At 51.9% G+C, this 14,009-nt stretch overlaps 1 protein-coding gene across 4 annotated transcripts in view; it reads left to right on the forward strand.

Annotated features, from left to right (window-relative positions):
- The first annotated feature begins 986 nt into the window (after nucleotides 1-986).
- SUZ12 (SUZ12 polycomb repressive complex 2 subunit) overlaps nucleotides 987-14,009 on the forward strand; it is a 131,814-nt gene continuing 118,791 nt past the window's right edge. For 3 of the 4 annotated variants that reach the window (XM_068115817.2, XM_068115816.2, XM_068115814.2), the window contains exons 1-2: nucleotides 1,090-1,455; nucleotides 5,159-5,205. In XM_068115817.2, coding sequence (XP_067971918.2) covers nucleotides 1,230-1,455; nucleotides 5,159-5,205 — 273 coding nt within the window. In that variant the 5' untranslated portion in view covers nucleotides 1,090-1,229. Of the gene's footprint in view, nucleotides 1,456-5,158; nucleotides 5,206-14,009 lie in introns of all 4 variants that reach the window. The other variant, XM_068115813.2, reaches the window with a different exon arrangement.

Here is a 14,009-nt window from a genome sequence, read left to right on the forward strand (position 1 = left end):
TTTAATCAGTTCAATCGGAGGACGATATGGCACCTTCACAACTCATAAGACAAGTACAGTATATTAACTTATGTATCGATTTAGCGTCGATTTCTGTTTTGGTTTGGTGTGGGAAAACCTAACAAAGGAAATCCAAACCACCAACCACGACTGTGGACGAGGAACCTGAGACGCACGCCTGGGGAGCACGTGGGGACGCAAAGGAGGGGGAGGGGTGTGGCGACGCCGTTAAAGGGGCGGGGATTGAGGGAAAGGGGCGGGGATTGAGGGAAAGGGGCGGGGTCTCGGGAAGCAACGTTGGATGAACACAATTCGGACATGAGGTTTTGTTCGGCGAAATTAAAACGTAAATCTACAATATACGTACTCATCTTTGCGCTGTCTCATTGCAATTGTAATTTGTTAGGCGTTATAGGCGCTCTCCATTGAAATACATTTCGAATGACGTCCGTAGAACCTCGTGTTTGGGGAAGTGTATGCTCAAGTCCTCATAATTTGAAACTTTCCGTTCACAATGCGTAACAAATGAAAGATGTTCAATGAACGGTCGGAGAAATAACAAATAATATTAATATTATAATACTATAAAGTTCTGTGTGTTGGTTATTAGTCTGGATAATGATTGATTAGGTCTGTCACTCTGTGTTGAGAATTGATAAACATTTGAAGATGAAAATTGTGAAAGAAATAGAGATTGAAATAGGATGAAAACTCATTGGTACTAAATACGAGGAAGAGGATGGGTTTAGGAATGAGTTCTGTTAGGAGTGAGTGAGTGAGTGAATGAGTGAGTGGGTGAGTGAGTGAGTGAGTGAGTGAGTGAGTGGTGACTGGTGACTGGTTGATTGATTGATTGATTGACAGGAGTGAGTGAATGAAAATAAGAGTGAGTGAGCAAGTGAGGGAATGAGACGGGTGAGTGAGTGAGTGAGTGAAGAGTGGCGTGGTGGTGTGAGAGGAATGAGTGGGCGCGGTTTAGGGCGGGTAGAGAAGGAGAGGCGAGGGGGAGGCACTCGAAGAGGAAGAGTGAACGATAAGGGGAAGGAGAAAGACCGATGAGGGGTGTGATCTGTAAAGGGAGATTATGATCGAGAGGAAGTAAGGGAAAGAGAAGGGGAGAAGAGAGGAAAGTGCGTCGTTAAGGGCCAAGAGACGGGAAAGATTGTAAGAACAGAAGAGAAAGAAGGTGTGATCCACACTCACGGACACGCACACGAGTTCGTCTGGAGATGCCTTGCGCGGGAGCCCGCGAAATACCCAGCCGGACTGGCCCGGGGCCAGGATCGGGAACCGGCGCTGGGCCGAGCCGCAAGCCCAACCGGCCAGCCCAAGCGGGCCGTTCTGGAGCGCGGGCCATGGCGTCTTCTCGGCTCGCCAGCGCCAAGGGCGCTGGAAAGAAGAGCAAGATGGAGCTTTTGCTTGCAGACCAGGACCTGTTCATGCAGGCGTTTGAAAGTGAGTGTTCGTTGTTCACGGCCCCATTTGGTGGTTCGTGTCCTCGCCCGGTGCCGGTGGTTGGCTGGTGCCCGTGCCCCGGTGGTTGGCTGGTGCCCGTGCCCCGGTGGTTGGCTGGTGCCCGTGCCCCGGTGGTTGGTTGGATGCCCGTGCCCGGTGGGTGGCTGGTGTCCCCGCCCGGTGGTTGGCTGGTGTCCCCGTTTTGTGGTTGGCTGGTGCCCGCGCCAGGTGGTTGGCTGGTGCCCGCGCCAGGTGGTTGGCTGGTGCCCGCGCCCGGTGGTTGGCTGGTGCCCGCGCCCGGTGGTTGGCTGGTGCCCGCGCCCGGTGGTTGGTGCCCGTGCCCGGTGGTTAGTTGGCGCCCGTGCCCGGTGGTTGGCTGGCGCCCACGCCCGGTGGTTGGTTGGTTGGTTGGTGCCCGCGCCCGGGGGTTGGTTGGTGCCCGCGCCGGTGGTTGGTTGGTGCCCGCGCCCAATGGTTGGTTGGTGCCTCAGTCCGGTGGTTGGCTGGTGCCCGTGTTTGGTTGGTGTCCCCGCCCGGTGGTTGGCTGGTGTCCCCGCCCGGTGGTTGGCTGGTGTCCCCGCCCTGTGGTTGGCTGGTGTCCCCGCCCTGTGGTTGGCTGGTGTCCCCGCCCTGTGGTTGGCTGGTGTCCCCGCCCTGTGGTTGGCTGGTGTCCCCGCCCGGTGGTTGGCTGGTGTCCCCGCCCGGTGGTTGGCTGGTGTCCCCGCCCGGTGGTTGGCTGGTGTCCCCGCCCGGTGGTTGGCTGGTGTCCCCGCCCGGTGGTTGTCTGGTGCCCCGCCCGGTGGTTGGCTGGTGTCCCCGCCCGGTGGTTGGCTGGTGTCCCCGCCCGGTGGTTGGCTGGTGTCCCCACCCGGTGGTTGGCTGGTGTCCCCGCCCTGTGGTTGGCTGGTGTCCCCGCCCTGTGGTTGGCTGGTGTCCCCGCCCTGTGGTTGGCTGGTGTCCCCGCCCTGTGGTTGGCTGGTGTCCCCGCCCTGTGGTTGGCTGGTGTCCCCGCCCTGTGGTTGGCTGGTGTCCCCGCCCTGTGGTTGGCTGGTGTCCCCGCCCTGTGTTTGGCTGGTGTCCCCGCCCTGTGGTTGGCTGGTGTCCCCGCCCTGTGGTTGGCTGGTGTCCCCGCCCTGTGGTTGGCTGGTGTCCCCGCCCTGTGGTTGGCTGGTGTCCCCGCCCTGTGGTTGGCTGGTGTCCCCGCCCTGTGGTTGGCTGGTGTCCCCGCCCTGTGGTTGGCTGGTGTCCCCGCCCTGTGGTTGGCTGGTGTCCCCGCCCTGTGGTTGGCTGGTGTCCCCGCCCTGTGGTTGGCTGGTGTCCCCGCCCTGTGGTTGGCTGGTGTCCCCGCCCTGTGGTTGGCTGGTGTCCCCGCCCTGTGGTTGGCTGGTGTCCCCGCCCTGTGTTTGGCTGGTGTCCCCGCCCGGTGGTTGTCTGGTGTCCCCGCCCGGTGGTTGTCTGGTGTCCCCCACCCGGTGGTTGGCTGGTGTCCCCGCCCTGTGCTTGGCTGGTGTCCCCGCCCTGTGCTTGGCTGGTGTCCCCGCCCTGTGCTTGGCTGGTGTCCCCGCCCTGTGTTTGGCTGGTGTCCCCGCCCTGTGTTTGGCTGGTGTCCCCGCCCTGTGGTTGGCTGGTGTCCCCGCCCTGTGGTTGGCTGGTGTCCCCGCCCTGTGGTTGGCTGGTGTCCCCGCCCTGTGGTTGGCTGGTGTCCCCGCCCTGTGGTTGGCTGGTGTCCCCGCCCTGTGGTTGGCTGGTGTCCCCGCCCTGTGGTTGGCTGGTGTCCCCACCTAGTGGTTGGATGGTTCCCACTTGTTTGGCTGGTGCCTGCACCCTGCGGTTGGTTGTTACCCAAGCCTCTGTGGTTGGCTGGTGCCCGTTCCCTGGCAGTTAGCTGATGCCAGCGCCCTGGCAGTCGGCTGATGCCAGCGCCCTGGCGGTCGGCTGATACCCCTGCCCCGGCGGTCGGCTGATGCGCTTGCCCTGGCGGTCGGCTGATGCCCGTTGCCCTTTGCCCTGGCGGTCGGCTGATGCCCGTGCCCTGGCGGTCGGCTGATGCCCGTGCCCTGGCGGTCGGCTGATGCCCGTGCCCTGGCGGTCGGCTGATGCCCATGCCCTGGCGGTCGGCTGATGCCCGTGCCCTGGCGGTCGGCTGATGCCCGTGCCCTGGCGGTCGGCTGATGCCCGTGCCCTGGCGGTCGGCTGATGCCCGTGCCCTGGCGGTCGGCTGATGCCCGTGCCCTGGCGGTCGGCTGATGCCCGTGCCCTGGCTGTCGGCTGATGCCCGTGCCCTGGCTGTCGGCTGATGCCCGTGCCCTGGCTGTCGGCTGATGCCCGTGCCCTGGCTGTCGGCTGATGCCCGTGCCCTGGCTGTCGGCTGATGCCCGTGCCCTGGCTGTCGGCTGATGCCCGTGCCCTGGCGGTCGGCTGATGCCCGTGCCCTGGCGGTCGGCTGATGCCCGTGCCCTGGCGGTCGGCTGATGCCCGTGCCCTGGCGGTCGGCTGATGCCCGTGCCCTGGCGGTCGGCTGATGCCCGTGCCCTGGCTGTCGGCTGATGCCCGTGCCCTGGCTGTCGGCTGATGCCCGTGCCCTGGCTGTCGGCTGATGCCCGTGCCCTGGCTGTCGGCTGATGCCCGTGCCCTGGCTGTCGGCTGATGCCCGTGCCCTGGCTGTCGGCTGATGCCCGTGCCCTGGCTGTCGGCTGATGCCCGTGCCCTGGCTGTCGGCTGATGCCCGTGCCCTGGCTGTCGGCTGATGCCCGTGCCCTGGCTGTCGGCTGATGCCCGTGCCCTGGCTGTCGGCTGATGCCCGTGCCCTGGCTGTCGGCTGATGCCCGTGCCCTGGCTGTCGGCTGATGCCCGTGCCCTGGCTGTCGGCTGATGCCGTGCCCTGGCGGTCGGCTGATGCCCGTGCCCTGGCGGTCGGCTGATGTTCCTTGCCTGGCGGTCGGCTGATTTCCCGTGCCCTGGCGGTCGGCTGATTGCCCGTGCCCTGGCGGTCGGCTGATGCCCGTGCCCTGGGGGTCGGCTGATGCCCGTGCCCTGGGGGTCGGCTGATGCCCGTGCCCTGGCGGTCGGCTGATGCGCGCCTTGGCAGTTGGCTGATGCACGCGCCCCTGCGGCTGGTTGTTTGGTGCCCATGCCCGGCGTTTTGATGCCCACGCCCGGCGGTTATTGGATGCCTTTGCCCAGTGGATGCTTGGACTCGCACCCGGTGGTTGGTGTCCATTTTATTATTCTCTTATGAAGCCTTCATATTTGTGGCAAACAAAATGCATGACCTTTCTGATTGCTTTTATTTTGATCAGAAATGTCATTTCCTCTGGGAATTGCCAAATGCTATCTTGCCTCAACATCCAATAAGTTTCCCCTGGGAAATTGTTTTGATGACTAGACGCTTCCAAAAACTCCCTCCCCCACCCCCACCCACCCCACCCCCCAACGTAAAACGTGTCTATTCTCGGGTGAGTATTCATGATTGCTTGGACCCCAAAGGTTGTGTTTCTCTCTCGCTCATACTCCCACTCGTACTTACACTTGGATATCGACGTTGGTGTAAATTCTGTAACTGAATGTGAAGTTATTCTGCCTCCATATGCAAGAAGTGAAGGTGTCTCGTTTTTGTATCACGAGGTGTGAGGTTTCTATTCCAGAAATTTGGTTTTAACACAACATGAAGCAATCTTTAATTAATTTTCTTCTGTCTCTGCAGAACCAACACAGATCTACAGATTTCTGCGCACTCGGAATCTTATTGCGGTGGGTGTTTCAAAAAAGAAAAAAACCCAAAAAACTTTTAAAAAATGCATCAACATGTAACCAATATATACTGACAATACCTTACTTGTGGTAGCGTGGTGTTGGCTTAACGGTTAGGGTGCCAGCTTGGGATCCTATATTGGGATCCTGAATTTGAATCGCGGTCGATCGTTGAATTAACGCCGGGGGGGGGGTTGACTCAGCCTGTCATCCTTCCGAGGGCGGCTAATTGAGTACCAGCTCACTGGTAATTGGGGGACTGCATCAGCGGCACAAACGCACTTCCAGAGAAATGATGCAACCAGCAGCCACTGGCTGCATACGAAACAAAAACCTTATTGTGGTCTCTCGGCCTACAAAGCAATTCATGAAAATTTCGGAGGTCCTTTATTCGTACCTTTATCTTTACTCGATCACCTATATGGCTCTTTAGCTTTTTTAAAAAATTGCATCTTCTGTCTGGTGTTGGCTTAGCGGTTAGGGTGCCAGCTTGGGATCCTGGGTTCGAATCCCGATCGATCGCTGAATTAACGCCAGGGGGGTTGACTCAGCCTGTCATCCTTCCGAGGTCGGCAAATTGAGTACGAGCTTGCTGGGATGAATGATCACGGTGTGTACCCAGATTTAGAATAGGTACACTGTGTCCCTGCGCATTGTAAGAGGCGACTAAGGGTTGGCGTCAGGAAGGGCATCCGGCCATAAAAACATTGCCTCAAACAGGGAACCATGATTGTCATGGGGCCCGCAAGGCTAACCCCTGCTCTAGCGGGGAAAATGGCCTTAAAACGATCATTCATTCATTCATTCATTCATATGTGAACAGTCCTTTCGACTCCTGTGTTTATGACAATTCCGTACCATGTTGCTGGTTTTAATATGCTTTGGGTACCAGATACCTTTTTATGATTTATTTCTCACATGGCGATTTTACGGGCCGGCAGCATCGCTTGGAGATGCATGCACCTCGCCTTCTTGGGTTAGAATCTCGTTCCAGTAATAGTTCACATGCGGGGTGATTTTGGAAGGGTGTTCGGCCAGTCTTCATGTGAACACAGCACATCGGAAGGACGCTAGGCCAGAGGACACGTCTGCCAGCACTGGCCGTTGGAGGACGCTAAAGAGCTTTCGCTGAAGAGGATGTGAGTTATCACTGGAACCTCAAGGAAATTGCAAATCCCTGCCACCTTCAGTCGATCGACAAGCCTGGCGAGCCAGTTCCTGAAAGACTTGGGCCGAAAACGTTCCCCGGCTGATCCCACGAGAAGGTAGAAATAATTGGGCCGTTAAAGAAACATTAGTTTCCACATTGCTATTAACATGCTCTGTTGAAACCTGAATGACATGTCTTGACATGTTCTGTCTCCATCGAAAGAAAATCTTTTGCAAAACAATGTTAAACACTGGTATTTATCTCATCCACCAAAGGTTCTGTGCCATTCTACTGTTGGATCCCGAGTGTAAAATACATGGTAACCGAATTGTGCTTTCATCAGTTTGCTGTTATTCTCTTCTTGCAGGGTTCTCAGTTGGTGTTAGAGTAGAAGGCCAGTTTGGAAAAGTAGTCTGGGGCTGATTTGCATGAGAGTAACATTTATGCCCAAGGGCTTGGAGGCTGCCGAGGCTCCCAGAAGCTTTAGGTTTGCAGATTGTCTTTTGTGTACGATAGGCAATTTTAGGCTACAAAATGTTCCAAAACCACAAATGTCAGAGACCAACAAAATTCACCAATCAAACTGTTGATTTTAGAAGAAATTCTATTGTACAGTATTGATTTTTTTTTCTCGGTAGCACTTGAGTTTGTTTTTCATAGAAAGTGGAGACCCATACTCTTTACAGAGTTCTGGGGTCCATTGTGATTGGCTGAGAATCATTTCTCGACTGGAAACCATCCTGGACAGGTCACCACTCCTACGCAGGGTACTGGATTGAAGGTGGCAGGATCTTTTAACTTGTTGTCTCCTGTGTTTAACTGTGTTGGTGTCTCCTCTTCGCAAAAGACACAGTGGGATCTTTAATGTCCACCAACAACCAGTGCTGGCTGACGGGTCCTCCAGTTTAATGTCCTTCCGATAGACGGCGTATATATACATTGATGCTTCGCCCTGCGCGCGAAACACCAGGGTGGCAGTTTATAGTTGGGTCGAAATTCGAACCCAGGCTAGACGGCTCAGAGTAGCTCTAAGCATAGAGTGTGCGTAGCTCGGAGCCATCCTGCCAACCCTTGGTTTCTTCATCGCACCAAAATATCGTCATCCACCAGCGCTGCCAACCTTCGAGTTTGTGGCCAAAGGTTATCAGCCTGAAAACTTGTTTCCATGAATCCACATTAACAATTATTCAGAATATTAATGATGGATTACAAGTTGGTTGTCATCGTCATTGCCATCACTGTTTGATCCATCCTTTTATCCCCTGTCAAATTCGGCAGCAAAGGCCAGTTTGTTTGTCTGCACCTGTTAATATATTGGCCGGAATTATAACTTTCGGGCAACATTTCTAATCGGTTTTTAAAACAAAAACGCCATTGATGTTTGTTGAAACTGTGGAATTGACTTGTTTTAAAGATGGTCAATTTTTAATTCCCATAATTATTGGTCTTGCATCAGGAAATAGTTCATAGAACAACTTACCCCACGCAATCTTGAGAAAAAGGACATGGGAAGGGTCTTTTCAATTATTTTTTGCTTTTCCGAGCATAATCTATATTGGCTTTGTTCGTGAATTTTGAATTACAGGAAGCAATGTCGACCATTAGAAAGGCGATGGTTCAAACAGAATTGTCGGGAGCTGAACCTTCTGCTAATACTTTTCGGAGAAAATGACCATTCGATTTTGGAATGATCTTTAAGAGAAAGATGCGCTAAATATTTTGGACGAAGTTAACGTCCGTCATGTTTGTCTGAATCTCGTCGTGTTTGTCTGAATCTCATTGTGTTTGTCTGAATCTCGTCGTGTTCGTCTCAATCTCGTCGTGTTCGTCTCAATCTCGTCGTGTTGGTCTGAATCTCGTCGTGTTGGTCTGAATCTCGTCGTGTTGGTCTGAATCTCGTCGTGTTCGTCTCAATCTCGTCGTTTTTGTCTGAATCTCGTCGTGTTCGTCTCAATCTCGTCGTGTTCGTCTCAATCTCGTCGTGTTGGTCTGAATCTCGTCGTGTTTGTCTGAATCTCGTCGTGTTCGTCTCAATCTCGTCGTATTGGTCTGAATCTCGTCGTGTTGGTCTGAATCTCGTCGTGTTGGTCTGAATCTCGTCGTGTTGGTCTGAATCTCGTCGTATTGGTCTGAATCTCGTCGTGTTCGTCTGAATCTCGTCGTGTTCGTCTGAATCTCGTCGTGTTCGTCTGAATCTCGTCGTGTTCGTCTGAATCTCGTCGTGTTCGTCTGAATCTCGTCGTGTTCGTCTGAATCTCGTCGTGTTCGTCTGAATCTCGTCGTGTTCGTCTGAATCTCGTCGTGTTCGTCTGAATCTCGTCGTGTTCGTCTGAATCTCGTCGTGTTCGTCTGAATCTCGTCGTGTTCGTCTGAATCTCGTCATGTTCGTGTGAATCTCGTCGTGTTCGTGTGAATCTCGTCGTGTTCGTCTGAATCTCGTCGTGTTCGTCTGAATCTCGTCGTGTTCGTCTGAATCTCGTCGTGTTCGTCTGAATCTCGTCGTGTTCGTCTGAATCTCGTCGTGTTCGTCTGAATCTCGTCGTGTTCGTCTGAATCTCGTCGTGTTCGTCTGAATCTCGTCGTGTTCGTCTGAATCTCGTCGTGTTCGTCTGAATCTCGTCGTGTTCGTCTGAATCTCGTCGTGTTCGTCTGAATCTCGTCGTGTTCGTCTGAATCTCGTCGTGTTCGTCTGAATCTCGTCGTGTTCGTCTGAATCTCGTCGTGTTCGTCTGAATCTCGTCGTGTTCGTCTGAATCTCGTCGTGTTCGTCTGAATCTCGTCGTGTTCGTCTGAATCTCGTCGTGTTCGTCTGAATCTCGTCGTGTTCGTCTGAATCTCGTCGTGTTCGTCTGAATCTCGTCGTGTTCGTCTGAATCTCGTCGTGTTCGTCTGAATCTCGTCGTGTTCGTCTGAATCTCGTCGTGTTCGTCTGAATCTCGTCGTGTTCGTCTGAATCTCGTCGTGTTCGTCTGAATCTCGTCGTGTTCGTCTGAATCTCGTCGTGTTCGTCTGAATCTCGCTGCTTCTCCGCCCTCAGAGCCCGCGGCAAATTTAATTGGTCGAGACGGCGTAAAACTTTGCAAAGTGGTGAAGGTTTTTGGAATTGCAAACCAGTCAATTTGAGTTCTACAGTATTCAAATATAGAATTCAGTTGAAATCAAATAAATGTTTTAAAGGTTGGATAAAGAACAAAACAAACAATTTAATTACAAGTTTACCACATTTGAAGCACTTTGAAACACCCGGATGGCAGTTTATAGCTGGGTTGAGATTCAAACCCAGGTGAGACAGCTCAGCGGCGAACGTGCATACCTCGAGGCCACGGGTTGGCAACCTTTTTGTGCAGAACAGCCAATTATAATTAAAACCATTCGCAGTTGGTGCACAAAGAGCCAATCATACATTTTAAACACGCAATTAACATCGTCGACTTCATTGTGGAAGTGTAATTATGAAATGGTAAAAAAAATTTAAGTTTATATTCTACTTCCATTGCCGTTTTCTGTTCAAGCAAAGCTCATGCGATGTTCATCTCTCTGTTAAGGATTTGACATTCCAGAAAACTTTCAGTAAAGACAAAAAAGATGCAACTATTTAATTCCAATGTCAAATCAGTTTTATGTGGTGCAGAGACATGGAAAACTGAGCAGGGAAATGGAACGCAAACCGATGGTTTCTCTGTCATTGATATGGTCATATAGCCTTCTATTTTAGAAGGATTCTAAAGATTTTCCAAGAACAAGTATGGCAATGGTAGGATGTATCATGAGAAAACAAGAGGGCAATCTGACTGAAGAATCTATGGTTTGGACACCAATGGGGAAGGAAAGGGGGAGGCCAAGAAACTTGTGGGGAAGTGTTGAAAATGAACTTCGGTGACAAAGGGGAATTGCATTGGAGTATGCAGAGAGGATGGCTCAAAACTGAACAAGATGGAGGAATCTCGTTACTTAAAAGTACGGTGGGTCTTAAGCAGAAGAAGAAGAAGAAGAAGCCTAAGAAGAAGATTTATGTTTACCTCGGCCGAAGGTGGATGAAGGTTATGTTTTCACCTCTGTCTGTTACTTGCTAAAATCGAAGATTTTTCAAGTATATTGGTTGGTCTTGTGCGTTATTCTGTCTGTCTGTGTGTCGCCTACAGGTCACAATTTTAAACTGATCGTAATGGAACACACCACAGTTTCACCATTCTCTTACCTTTCCATTTGCCTTGTCGTTTTGCTTAAATATTTGTAATGACATTGTTGCTAAACTTTGAGTGATATTCTTTGACGTTTGTTCGTTTGCATGGGAAGTGGTCCCATGGGTGCATGGGTGATTTATAACCGAATATGGGGTCTCGGAATGTGGGAAAGGGATTTTTTTTTTAATGTTCCACAGTAAAGACAATATTGTTATGTTTGTGGGGGTGATGTGGTTGAGCTTGAAAGTGGTTGGATGTCCATGAAAGCTAGTCTGTTGGGAGCCGTTGGTGAGGTATGTGGATGGACAAAAGGACCACCGAGGCACTCGGAAACATGGTGGTGGGATGATGAAGTTGGAAAGAGGATTGACGAGAAGAGGAAGAAGTTCAAGGAGTGGCAGAAGGCGAAGGGTACGGGAGCAGAAACAGCAGAGCATGAAAGTTATAAGGCAGCCAGGAAGGCTGCAAAGAAAGAGGTAGCAAAGGCGCAGGAGGCATGTAGGAAAATGTTCGGAGAACGCTTGGATTCGGAAGAGGGTCAGAAAGCAGTATTCAGGATTGCAAAGCAGATAACGAAAGAGAGGTGTGATGTGATGGGGGTGAGTTGCTTGAAGGATGAAGCGGGACAAATCGTTGTCGACCCAGATGGAATTAAAGGAAGATGGAAAAGATATATGGAAATGCTGTTGAATACAGAGAATGAATGGGATGGCAACATAGAGAGTAACCCAGTTTTAGGACCGGCAGAGAAGATAACTGAGAAGGAAGTTGAGGAAGCGATAAAAGCAATGAAGGGTAGAAAAGCGGGAGGGCCGACGGGAGTTGTGGGAGATATGTTGAAAGCAGCAGGAAGTTGGGGTGTGAAGAGAATGACAGAGATCTGTAATCTGGTGGTGAAAGAAGGCCGCATTCCAGTGGATTGGGAACTGAGTACCCTCGTCCCTCTATACAAGGGGAAAGGTGACCCTCTGGAGTGTGGCTCGTACCGAGCGATAAAGTTATTGGAGCATGGAATGAAGGTATTGGAAAGGGTGTTGGAGAGGAGGATAAGGAAGAAAGTGAAGATCGACGAAATGCAGTTTGGATTCATGCCAGGAAGAGGAACGACAGACGCGCTTTTCATTGTGAGGCAGTTGCAGGAGAAGTACATGGAGAAGAGGAAGAAGTTGTTTCTTGGGTTTGTTGATCTGGAGAAAGCATTCGATCGGGTTCCACGCAAAGTATTGACATGGGCATTGAGGAAGTTAGGAGTGGAGGAATGGTTGATCAGAGTAGTGTTGGCAATGTACAAAAGAGCACGCACAGCTGTAAGGACGAAGGACGGAAACAGTGGTGAGTTTGAGGTGAAGGTGGGAGTGCATCAGGGGTCGGTACTAAGTCCACTACTATTTGTAGCTGTGATGGAGGTGCTGGCTCAGAACATAAAGGAGGGTTTACCGTGGGAGTTGTTGTATGCAGATGATCTGGTGTTGATTGCGGAAAGTATGGATGGACTGAAGGAAAAGATGAACACGTGGAAGGAATGTATGGAGACAAAAGGTCTGGAGGTGAATATCGGAAAGACGAAGGTGATGGCAAGTGGTAAAGCATGTGGTGAGGTGGAAAGAACTGGGAAGTGGCCCTGTGCTGTGTGTAGGAAGGGTGTTGGAGTGAACTCCATTCAGTGTACAATGTGCGCTGAGTGGGTTCATCAAAAATGTAGTGGTCTGAGAGGGTCATTAACCAGTGTGGCAGCTACATTCAAGTGTAAGGTGTGCACAGAGGGAGCTGCAGATGGAGGAAATGTTGAGTTGGATCTTGGAGACGGCGTGAAGCTGGAAGGTGTGAAAACATTTTGCTACCTCGGAGACGTGCTGAATGGAGAAGGTGGATCAGACTCGGCAACGGTTGCTCGAGTGAGATGTGCATGGAAGAAGTTTCGGGAACTGAGTGGCGTGCTGATGATGAGGGGAGTGTCGTTGAAACTGAAGGGAAAGGTGTATGCTGCATGTGTGAGAAGTGTTATGATTTATGGGAGCGAGACATGGGTAATGAACGTAGAGCAGCAACGAAGGTTGGAAAGGGTGGAAATGCGAATGGTTCGACGGATGTGCGGAGTATGGTTGAGAGAGAGGAAGACAAATGATGAATTGCGAAAGATGATGGGAATAGAGCCTGTGATTGATGCCGTGAAGAGGAACAGGGTGAGATGGTTTGGTCATGTGTTGAGGAAGGATGAAAGTGACTGGTTGAGAAGAGTGATGGAAATGAATGTAGAAGGAAGTAGAAGACTGGGAAGACCGAGAAAGACTTGGCTAAAGATGGTGGAAGAAGAAATGCGGGCAAGGGGATTAACAAGGAGAGATGCAGAAAATAGGGCAAAATGGAGAAGATTGTCATGGGGACCGCAAGGCTAACCCCCGCTCTAGCAGGGAAAATGGCCTTTAAAATGCATGTTGTATGTTGTTGTGGGGGTATGCATGAAATACCTGAAGAAAGTTCAGAATGGGTTGATTAGCATGCTCCAAATGTCTCGAATAAGAAGAACCCATCTCTATGTAACGAAGTGGGGAATCTGTATAGAACAGATCGTATGTGTCTCCATACGAGAGGTGGAGCTATGCTAATCAGGTAGGGCTTAAGGATTAACTCCCCAGTATGTAATTGCCCTTGGTGATTTCTCCCTATGTTGTTGTATTACAAATAAAAGGCCATGCCACAAACACTCATTCGCTCACGACGCCGCCAGGGCTGCCAGAAACAGCATTTGCCGATCGGCACGTAAATCCCACCTCACGACCGCCAACATAATCTGAACATTCCCGAACGACGACTAGACTCCACCCCCAATGACTCGTAACGAGGAGGCCATGCCCTGGCCTTTGTGATTGGTGGAGGCGCGATGGGATGATTGAGTAGCGCTCGATGATTGGAGAGAGTGTAACGTCAGCGTGGAACATTCGAGAGCTGAAAGGAAGAAAAAAAAGACGCGTTGCGCCATCTCTCTCTCTCTCTCTCTCTCTCTCTCCTCTGCTCTCGCTCTCGCTCTGGCTCTCTCTCTCTCCTTCTGTCTCTCTCTCTCCTTCTGTCTCTCTCTCTCCTTCTGGCTCTCTCTCTCTCTCTCCTTCTGGCTCTCTCTCTCTCCTTCTGGCTCTCTCTCTCTCTCTCCTTCTGGCTCTCTCTCTCTCTCCTTCTGGCTCTCTCTCTCTCTCTCCTTCTGGCTCTCTCTCTCTCTCTCTCTCCTTCTGGCTCTCTCTCTCTCCTTCTGGCTCTCTCTCTCTCCTTCTGGCTCTCTCTCTCTCCTTCTGGCTCTCTCTCTCTCTCTCTCCTTCTGGCTCTCTCTCTCTCCTTCTGGCTCTCTCTCTCCTTCTGGCTCTCTCTCTCCTTCTGGCTCTCTCTCTCCTTCTAGCTCTCTCTCTCTCCTTCTGGCTCTCTCTCTCTCCTTCTGGCTCTCTCTCTCTCCTTCTGGCTCTCTCTCTCTCTCTCTCCTT

The sequence above is a fragment of the Myxine glutinosa genome, chromosome 5 (genome assembly GCF_964187855.1).
Source record: "Myxine glutinosa chromosome 5, kmMyxGlut1.1, whole genome shotgun sequence".
Lineage (NCBI taxonomy): Eukaryota > Metazoa > Chordata > Myxini > Myxiniformes > Myxinidae > Myxine > Myxine glutinosa.